Here is a 10,730-nt window from a genome sequence, read left to right on the forward strand (position 1 = left end):
GGAGTTTGGGGACTGCAGGGGTGGGCAATGGAGGCTGGCCCTGGGCAGAGGAAGGGCCTCCTCCCAGCCCACGGCGCCGGCTCCAGCGCGGGGACCCCGGGGCCCGCTCACTTGGTATTGTCGGAGTCGATAGTGTGGAAGAGACCCTCCAGCTCCGTCTCGTTGAGGACGCCGTCTGCAAAGAAGAGCTGGAACTCCTCCAAGGACAGCTTCCCATCGTCTGCAAAGGGGGAAGGAGAGCAGCTGGCGTCTGAGCAACAGGACGTCCCCAAATCCAGACAATTCCCAAACCAACAGAGCAGTCCCATTGGCGAATCCCAATCGGCCAGCACACGCCAGTTCACGGGGAACGACTGACTGACTCACGCAGCCAATTCCTGAACCAGAGACCCACACCTATTGGAGAGAATCCTCAAACCCACACACACAAGCAGCAGCTCGTCTGCGGGGACTCAGGCTGCAGGAATTCAACCAACAGCCAGCACCTGCCCCGCCAGGCAATCGCCTCGCATCGGACCCGCCTGACCACCTGGGCCGGCACTGTTTACAGTCGCTGCGCACCTACCACACCTGTAAGAGGGGGCCCCGAGGGCGGGCAGTCTGATGGCCTCTCTCTCTCCCGTCCAGGTACCCAGATGATCTCCCCACATTTAAATTACCTCCAGCGCCAGCACCCACATCCTGACTAGGGAGAGGAAAGACCCCTCGCCCTGTGCCCCATCCACTCGGCAAGCTTCAGCCCAAACCTTTGAAAGGGCTGATGTGTGACGGTTGCCAACAGTTGGCACGCAGTTCTCTCGGTGCCACAGATGCCGCCTTAAAGACGCCAAACCACGAGGAAAGGAGGTGCCTGGCCTGGGCCCAGAGCTGGCCGCCCGCCTGCCCGCCCGCCCTCCCTGGGGCCGGGACCTGTGGCTCTGGGATGTGGAGGGCGTGGGGCTCTGTAAGGGGCACCAGAGCTGAGGCATGCCACCTGCTGCCCACCTCCCTCCCACCCTCCCACCTCTGCTCTCACCTGCAGCCCCCCCCCCGCCCCCAGCACAGCATCTGGCAGGGAAGCTCTCTGAGTTGGGGGCAGAGGGGCCTCTGAGGGAGGGGCTCACAGCAGACCTGTGACTCCAGGAGAAACAGCCCTCAGCTTCCCCTCAGCTCCTCCCACCCGGCACACCTGCTGAGAGAACTCCCAAAAGCTGCTCTCCACCCCTGCAGCCAGCACCCCCTCAATGAGCCTGCTCTTCTTAAAGAGCCATGCCTGTGGGCGGCAGTGGAGGTCAGGGAGGGCGGCAGGCCCACGGCACTTCCCAGCCCCCGTGCAGACCCCCTCCCATGGCGTCCAGCCAGGCTGCCATCAAAGCCCAGCGAGCCCACCTGGCACCTCTGGGTGGCCTAGGAAGAGATGCCCTTTCCTGGTTGGGGTGAGGGCCTTGCCCAGCGTCAGGGCACAGGGTTGTGACGGATGCAGGCTGGGTCTGAGGCTCCCGATTCCTTAGGCAGTGGCCCTCCTGCAGGGCACAGCTTGCCTACGTGAGCCCAGAGCGAAGTTGTTCTTACATTTTAAAGGCACCGGAGCGCCCGTCTCTGCTCCCAGCAGCTCCGTGTGGGCTCAACGTAGAGCTAAAGGACAAGCTGGGGAGAGGGCGACCCTCACACGTGTCCTCACTTCCCTCCCCGTCATCAAGCTCCGGAGAGGGTAAGGGCTAACTGTGAGCTGTGAGCGCTCGCTGTCTGGGGGTGAGGGCGGGGTCCTGGATGCCTCCGCCATCCCGGCTCAGGGTTCAGTGTCAAAGAGGATGAGTTTGTAACTTTCAAAACATAAGAGTCCCCCCAACACTCCCGCTCAGAAGGCCCAGAACCCAGCCACGCACGATACCAGCTGTGAAATAAACTCTAAGCTGCGGGTCCTTGTCATCTGGGCAAGAGGAGACGTCCCACATTCCATTTGGCAAGATTGGTGATCAAGCCAGGAACCACAGCGCAGAGTCAGGGCAGACACATGGGGCTCTTACTGCGCGTAGTCACTCATTCAGTCCTCACCACACCCCATGGCACGGCAGCACCGTCACCCCCATTTCACAGACCTGTAAACCGAGGCACAGAGCCGTTAAGGGGCTTGCCCAGACCCCACAGCTGGGGCTCGAACCCAGGCCATCTGGCTCCTGAGGCCACGCTCTCACCCAGTGTGGGGCAGGGTCTTGTAGCAAGAGCTCCAGCCACAGGGCGGCCTGGACACGCTGAGGCTGAGTCCGGACTCAGTGGAAGGGAGCTGGGATTGCTTCGTTGCGTCTGCGTGGGCACAGCCGGGGGTCTCCCTGCCTCACCCGCTCCTGCCTGTCAGGTGCCCTGTTGTCTCACTTGGGAGAGCGGCTGGCGGGGGAGGGGGCCCAGGCCTCCTGAGCACAAAGGCTCCCAGCTGACATTTATCTCGAAGGCCTCACCACCGCCCTAAGGAACCAGACCAGCCAATGAGGGAAGCACCCTCCCACCAGGCCCCCGCCCATTAGACCAGCGGCCCGGCACCCCCACCCAGCGGGCATTTGCAGGTGTCTCTCCCAATTAGCAGGAGCTCAGCCTCTAGTCAGTGACCTTTCAAATGCCAGGAGTCTGCATCCCTGCAGAGATGCCCAGCACCTGCCGCCTGCCCTCCGGGCTCCACCCCCAGGCCGCCCCTCGGAGCCCTGCCTGTCTCCATCTCTGTGAACATCTCTGTCCTCAGAGCCATTACGGCTGGCCCCTGCTCCTGTAATCCCGAGGGCCCATCCCTCCCAGCCTCAGCCTGAGCCCACACTCCATCTTCCGCCCCCGGCATCTTATTCCGCTGGGTGCCAGGGGAGGGCCCGCGTGCGCCTGTGATCAACAAGTGTGCGCAGGAGCCTTCGTGTGTCTCTGGTCTACACCCACACTCACCCTACGTGCACACACGCCCATCCCCTGCCCACACGTTTTCAAACGGAGTCCGAACCCATCTGCCGCCCCCGCTGCCCCCGCCTCAACTGAGGACCTGCAGGCTGTCACTTGCCCTCGCCAAGCCTTGCTACTGCCAGCTGCGGTAAGGGGCACGGTGCTTCCTATGCCAGTAGGAGCAGAGTGAAGACCAAAGGAGAAGGTCCATGAAAGTCTCGGTGCCCGGAGGCTCGATGGCATCAGCAGCCTGCCCCGCAGCGGGCACCTGTGCAGCACAGGAGGGAACCCAACACCTGTGAACAAACCAAGGCCATTTCCAAGGCGCTCGACGCTCCTCAGCTGCTCAGGGCTCGCTGCTTCCTCAGGTGCAGCCCTCTGCGCTGCGGGCTAGTTTCATCACCCCCCACTACAGATGGGGAAACAGGCCAGAGAGTTTGGGGACTGGCCTGAAATTACAAAGCTGGGAAGTGACTGAGCCAGGGCTTGCACCCAGACAGTCTCTGTGACAGAGGAGGGGCCCCGCCCCCCTCCCACAGGCTCCGCATCCCACACACCTTACCCTTGGTGACACCCCCACAGCCACTCTGCAGTAGCTGGAAGACGCGAGGCCCCAAGGGGAGCAGCAGGCTGGGCCTGTACAGGGCCTGCAGGGGAGAAGTTGAGAGCCCACAGCTGTGCTCAGGGCGGAACCATGGCCTCTGACTGGGAACAAGTAATGGCGAGGAAAGCCCAACTGTGCCTGGAGACCAGGGTGCCACCCACCACGCACGCACGGATGCACGGACAACCCCACAGCCACTGGGAGACCACAGCCAGACCCACTGCTGCACCCCAGGGCTGCACAGCCACACTCGCATCCATGAACAGACCCATCACCTAAATCCACAGGCACTTACCAAGCACCTACTGTGTGCTGGGCGCCAGGCCCACGACAGGGACAAGCCTCTCACCCCCTCCTCTAATCTCTGACACTGTTCAGGCCACGATGCCACCGCCATTTCCTGAGCCCCACCGAAGCCCCCCATCCCTTTCCTTGCTCCTTGCTCCATATGCAATTGCTCTGATGGTCCTTTGGTCCAAGAGGCCTGGGAGGGGCCATCACTCCCAGGGATGGGGGTCAAGGGGTGGAGACCCCAGGCACTGACTTCCAGCCAGGCCTGCACACCACCTCCCTCCGCTGCAAGGCCTCATGTTCCATCCCCAACACCATGGGGGGCAGGTCAACTCACAGGGGCAGGGAGAAAGGGGGTGCTGGGACCCAGGCTAGAGCTGCGGCCTTGAACTCCAGCCTCCGACAGAGAGGGGCTGGAACTGATGCTCGGGGCCCTGAGGGGCAGGCACATCTGTTCCCACTTCCCCCAGCAGAGACCTTGGCCCTCAATCAGCTTGTTTCAATAAATGAGCAAACACTGAGCACTGCCTAATTTTCCCTAAAACACCTATTCCCCCCCACCCCCCTGTATTTTCCCAATAACCTAGGCAAGTAGACAGGTTAAGTGTTATCACCCCACTTTACAGACGGGAAAACTGAGGCCTGGAGAGGGACTGTGCCTTGGTAAAGCCATGTAGAGTCGCTGTGGGCCGGAGAATAATGACTGCAGTATTTATAGGAAGTTGGACCACTCTTTGCCACACCTTCGAGGTTCCGGCCTTGGGGAATGCGGTTATCCTCACACAGGTGGGAGCCTACCAAGCAGTCAGGAGGGGAGCGTCAGGTGTTCTGTGGCAAAGCAATGTGCTGCTCACGTTGTCGGAGAGGCTGGGCTACCCTGGGCAAGTCACTTACCCTCTCTGAGCCACGACAGCGCTGATAGAACATGGGATGCAGCACCCACTGCATAAGGCCGCCATGAGGAGGAAGTGTGCCCCGGCCTGTGAAGGGCCTAGAGCAGTGGTTCTCAACCTTCTGGCCCTTTAAATACAGTTCCTCATGTTGTGACCCAACCATAAAATTATTTTCGTTGCTACTCCATAACTGTAATGTTGCTACTGTTATGAATTGTAATGTAAATATCTGATATGCAAGATGGTCTCAGGCGACCCCTGTGAAAGGGTCGTTCGACCGCCAAAGGGGTCGCGACCCACAGGTTGAGAACCCCTGGCCTAGAGTGAGGCTGGGGGCTTCCTTACAGCGTGGTCCAGCCCAGCTGCGTAAGGGTTAAAGCACACCACGCATTTACCATGGGCAGGACACCCTGGCATCAGACATCCCTTCACAGAATCCTCATGGCATCCCCGCTGTGTAGGAACTAGGGAGTCCCGTTGTACAGAGGGGAAACTGAGGCACAGAGCAGGACCAGGACTTGGCCTTCGGATTTCAGAGACCTGTACCCGTAACCTTTAGGATCAAGGTGGCCCACTCCCCACCCCTGGTCCTTTCCCTTGAGGCGTCAGGACGGAAAGAGCCAGGTCCTCATTCAGGGGCAGCATGGGAGGGAAACTCACCATTTTTGTCCGCGCGGCGGAAAATCTGCAGGGAAGAGAGATGGGTTGAGTCAGCCCTGGGCAGAGAGCAGGTGCTCTCCAGCAGCTCCTGAGCTGGAACAGATGTCCCCTCCCCCCCCCCCCCAGGTGCCCTGGGAAACCGAGCCCCCACTTTCTCCCTCCCCAGGGAGGAGACCCGCCGGCTGGGATCCAGGGTGGGAGAGGGAGGGATGTTACAGGCAGAGGCCCTCCCAGCCACCCTAGCGGAAGCAGCCGCCCACGCTCCCTCTGTGCCGCCAGCCTGCCCACAGCCACGCTGACAGACACATGCACACGCGTGTGGACACTCTGGCTCACACTGTCCACATGCTTGGGGGTGCACTCCCAGCGCCACCGGTCCATGGGGCTTCACCCACTGTCGCACCCTGAGTTGCACACCCCGAATTTGTGTCCCGAGGACACGGCCACAGGCCTTGCATCCTCGGGGCGCTCCAGGGAGGTTGGGTTAAGTCTGAACAGAGGCCTCTGCTAAAGGAACCTCCAGGCTTGGCCACTGGACCAGCCACAGGCAGGAGGGGCCTTTTGGGCAGGGGAGCGAGTAGAAGCAGGTTGACAGGAGCTCAGGCAACCAGCTGCCGCCTCAGGTAGGAAAGAGGAGGGGCCAGCCCACACCCCCACCCTCACCCCCACCCCCAGCCTGAGCTTGGAGACCAGATAACTCCTCCTCCTGGCATTTCGGGCAGGTAGCCCTGCTGATGGAAGGAGGGGGAGGTGGACCAGCACCTGGACCACCCACCTGGTGCGTCCCTGGGATAAAGGACAGAGGTCCCTGCAAGCAATGGGGCGCCATCCATTATCCACCCGAGGCTGTGACACACTGACGCAGCGGCTCAGGTCAGCCCCTTCCTTAGCTGAACCCCGATGCCAGGGTCCTGGGCAGGAAGGGGAGCGCTCTCTGGCGCCCCTCAAAGCCTCAGCCCAGGGCCCACACTCCTGCTCCGAGGCTGGGTTCCACCCTCAGGTGCCTGCGGAGGGCCTGGGTGTTACTGAACCACATGACCACCTGCTGTGGCTCCAGAGTCTGCACAGCACAGAGCCCTCCATCTGCTCATCACCCCATTTCACAGATGAGGACAAGGAGGCTCAGAGCCCGCAGGCAGCACTCCAGGACCCTGGAGCCCGCCCCCTGGACTGTCAGAGGAGAGAATGGGAGGGGTCTGCCCTCCCCCACCCCCCAGCTTCCCTGCAGGGAAGGCCCAGGGCTTTCAGCTGCCAACTCTGCTGGGGTCTTGAGAGAGGGTCCGGGGTGTGTCGGGCTGTGCATGTGTGAGTGTGTTTGGGGGCACCAGCACCAGAACCCCAAGCACTCCCAGCAAAGCTCCACCCTCCCCGCCCAGCCCTCTCTGCCCAGAGCCAGCTGTGGGTTCCAGGAAAGGTGAGAGAAAATCCACTCGTGCTCACGTGCACAAGCACACACAAGCGCGCGCACACACACACACACACACACACACACACACACCTCTCCCAGAACCCCCCCCCCCCCCCCCCCCCCCGGCGCCCTGCCAGGGGCCCTGGCTGGGACATGCACTCCCCACTGCGGTGCTGTCTATCTCTGGGGTACGGGGTGGGCAGGAAGCCCCTCCACCTCCGCCTGGCACCCCACCGCCCCATCCCCTGCCACCCACCCTACAGAATCTCCCTCCCATTTGGGGAGTGGGAGGTGGGGCAGGCTTCCCGAAGGAAGGCAGTTTGGGTTCCAGAGAGGATGGGGGAGGGGTATGGGGGAGGGGGAGGAATGGACAGAGGGGACTCAGAGCGGCATGGGGGTGGTGGTGATGGAGCTCAGAAAGGTCCGGACAGGGCTCCTGGGGGTGGTTCCAACTCTCTGGAAAGGAGAAGCGATGACAGAGGTGGGGAGTGGGCTTTGCTTGCAAAGAGCGGGTGGCAGGGTGAAAGGGGCTCAGGGTCCAGCGAGGAAGAGACCGGTGGTCTCAGGAAAGTAGCCACCCAGGCAGGGACCCAGGCTGGGGAGCAGGAGGGGGTTGGGGCGGTCAGGGGCTCCCGTCCTGGGAAGGAAGGGGGGTGAAGGATGATGTGCGGGGCTGGGAAAAGATGGGGATTGGGCCAAGACAAAGTAGGGGGATGGTGGTCAGGTCGAGGGGGCTCCAGGATCCGGCTCCGAGAAGGTGGGAATCCCTAGAAGCTGAGGGAGGGGGTGCGTCCAGGTGGAGGGACGAGCCTGGACCGGGATGGAGACCGATGGGAATGTGGAGGGGCTGGGGGCTCGCGCTCTGGGACGCAGAAGGGCCGGTACCTGCTCTGTACCTGCTCTGCGCTGCCGCGGGGGATGGGCAGGGGGTTCCCTGTTTAAGGAAGAGGGGGGCCCGCGGGTCCCGGCGGCGACGAAGGAGGGCGGCGTTGGGGGTCTCCCCGTGGAAGGATGGGGCTCGGGGTCCCGGCCCGCGCGTACTCACGTCCAGGATGACAGCGGTGCCCCCGCGCGGCGAGGCGGGGCCCGGGCAGGGGCCGGGGTCCACGGCGGGGTCCACGGCGAGGGCGTCGGGGGCGTCGGGGACCAGCGGCACCCGCGGCTCCCCCATCCTGGCGCCCACCCAGCGCAGCAGCCCGCCCAGCGCCCGGCCCTGCGGCGGCGGCTCCCGGAGCAGCCTGTGCGCGCCGGCCCTGCACAGGCGCGCCGCCCGCTCGCACATCGCGCCGCGCCCGCCGCCGCCGCCGCCGCCCGGAAGCCCGCCGACCCCCGCCTTCCCGCCGCGGCCCGCCCCCGCGCGACCCCCTCCCCGGCTCCGCCGCCGCCCGCACCGCCCGCCCGCCCTCCCTCCCTCTGCCCCCGCGGCCGCGGCCAGCGCGGGGACAGGCCGGCGCCGGGGGACCGGGCGGGGACGGGCGTGCGCTCCGCCCGGACCCCGAGCCACGTGCCCTGTGTCCACCCCCCACTCCCAGCGGCCGGGCGCGGCGGCAGAGGGCTGCCCGCGGGGGCGCTGAACCCCGGCCCGGCCAGGGAGGGGGCTGCCCGGCAGTCGTGGGGTTGGTGGGGGTCTGGGTGCGGGGGTTTCTCCCCCCCCAAAGTCTCCCGCTGCACCCCGCCCCCCCATGTCCCCCTACTCGCCCCTCTGGGCGCCGCCGCAGGGGCCGGAGCGTGGTGTCCGACGAGACCCGAGCGCCCTCTGCTGGCTCCAGCTGCCGGACTCGGCGCCCACTCCCTGGGCTTCCACCGCCGCTCCCACTTCGGGGCACCCCCTTCCCTCCTGGGGGCACCCATCCTGCCCTCCTGGGGACATGAGGCTCCCTCAGATCTCTCCTCCCAGAACCAGTCTTTTCCCAGAACACCCTCTTCCCCTCATATTCCAAAGCTACGTGCTAGGCCCTGGGACCCAACAATGGGCAAAAGGGATGGGAGTCTTGGCCTCCTGGAGCTTACAGCGGACTGGGCAGACAGATGCGGGACAGATTCCACCAATGAACCATTAAAACGGAACTGCTAGAAAGTGGTGGGACCTTGGACTGTGAGCTGGTAATTTCCCTGGTGCCCATGGAGGAGTTTGTGTCAGAAAGTGCTTCCAAGAGGAGGTGATTCTCATGCTGAGAGAGTGGAAAGAAGAGGGAGGGTTCAAGAAAGGAGGAGAGAAGATGTTGGAGAGGGGAGACCAAGATGGCAGCGTAGGTAAACACCGGAGACCGCTGCTGCAAACAACCATTTCAAAAATACAACTAAAAGACTGAACGGACATCACCCAGAACCACAGGAAGGCTGGCTGAAGAGAGACTCTACAACTAGAAGGAAAGAGAACAGCAAATCGAGGCTCAGAGGCGGCGCAGTGTGGAAAATACAAAGGTACCGAGGTGCGCGCGCAAAGCGGGCTGGTGGCTGAGGGCGCGGTTGTCGTTTTCTGTCGGGAGTGAGTCTCAGACTCTGGGCTCCAGATCCGGGCGAGTCTCTAGGGACCCAGACTCAAACGGGAGAAGCGGGATTATCCGGCATCAGTTGGAACCTGAGGGCAGCTTTCTCTCTGAGGTTTGCAGCGGCTGCCGGGGTTCTGAGAAGCAGAGCCTCTGGGAACGGGACTGAGCGCGGCCATAACTGCTCCCTCCGCCCGCCCTGCTGATCCCGCCCCGCCCAAACCCTGCGCACAGCCATTTGCCGATCGCCTCAGGCAAAGGCTGGATTAGCGCCTCCCCAGAAGGCAGATGTTTTCCATACAGCTGATTCCTATAGCCAGTCGGCCTGGGGGTCAAATCCCTCTAGTGTTAACTACAACAATTAAGGCTTGGCTAGAACAAGACTGCGCACAGAGACCACAAGGGGGTGCACCAAGAAAGCATAAAAGATGCGGAGACAAAAAAACATGACAGAAATGGAGGATATGGAGCTAAGAATCGCAATTTTGAGGGCTTGCCATAAATTTGTGCAGAGCCTCACGAAAACTAATGAGACCCTCGATGCTACGATAAAGAAATTAGAAAGTAAGCATACACGGACTGAAATAAAGAATATTATACCCAATAGCAGACCAGAGGAGTACAATAATCAAACCAAAGATTCGACAAAAAACACCCAATTGGAAAAGCAAAATGAAAAAAGAATCCGAAAGTGTGAAGATAGTGTAAGGAGTCTCTGGGACAGCTTTAAGCGGTCTAATATCAGAATTATTGGAGTGCCAGAAGATGAGAGACAGCAAGATATTGAAAACCTATTTCAAGAAATAATGGCAGAAAACTTCCCCCATCTGGAGAAAGAAATGGACTTACAGGTCCAAGAAGCGCAGAGAACCCCAAACAAAAGGAATCCAAAGAGGACCACACCAAGGCACATCATAATTAAAATGCCAAGAGCAAAAGACAAAGAGAAAATCTTAAAAGCAGCAAGAGAAAGAGGCTCAATTACCTACAAGGGAATACCCATACGACTGACAGCTGATTTCTCAACAGAAACTTTGCAGGCCAGAAGGGAATGGCAAGAAATATTCAAAGTGCTGAATACCAAGAACCTACAACCAAGATTACTTTATCCAGCAAAGCTATCATTCAGAATTGAAGGTCAGATAAAGAGCTTCACAGATAAGGAAAAGCTAAAGGAGTTCATCACCGCCAAACCAGTATTATATGAAATGCTGAAAGGTATCCTTTAAGAAGAGGAAGAAGAAGAAAAAGGTAAAGATACAAATTATGAACAACAAACATGCATCTATCAACAAATGAATCTAAGAATCAAGTGAATAAATAACCTGATGTACAGAATGAACTGGTGATTATAATAGAATCAGGGACATAGAAAGGGAATAGACTGACTATTCTTGGGGGGAAAAGGGGTGTGGGAGATGCGGGAAGTGACTGGACAAAAATCATGCACCTATGGATGAACACAGTGGGTGGGGAGTGAGGGTGGA

General features: G+C 60.8%; 1 protein-coding gene across 2 annotated transcripts in view; it reads right to left on the bottom strand.

Annotated features, from left to right (window-relative positions):
• NECAB2 (N-terminal EF-hand calcium binding protein 2) overlaps window positions 1-8,036 on the bottom strand; it is a 34,185-nt gene extending 26,149 nt beyond the window's left edge. For both annotated transcript variants that reach the window (XM_070397836.1, XM_070397835.1), the window contains exons 1-3: window positions 7,800-8,036; window positions 5,347-5,371; window positions 112-220 (exon numbers count right to left, since the gene is read on the bottom strand). In XM_070397836.1, the coding sequence (XP_070253937.1) occupies window positions 112-220; window positions 5,347-5,371; window positions 7,800-8,036 (371 nt within the window). The remainder of the gene's footprint in view (window positions 1-111; window positions 221-5,346; window positions 5,372-7,799) is intronic.
• Window positions 8,037-10,730: the final 2,694 nt, after the last annotated feature.

The sequence above is a fragment of the Myotis yumanensis genome, unplaced genomic scaffold, assembly GCF_028538775.1.
Source record: "Myotis yumanensis isolate MYYU_CA2020_CCGP unplaced genomic scaffold, mMyoYum1.0.hap1 SCAF_18, whole genome shotgun sequence".
In the NCBI taxonomy this organism is placed as follows: Eukaryota; Metazoa; Chordata; class Mammalia; order Chiroptera; family Vespertilionidae; genus Myotis; species Myotis yumanensis.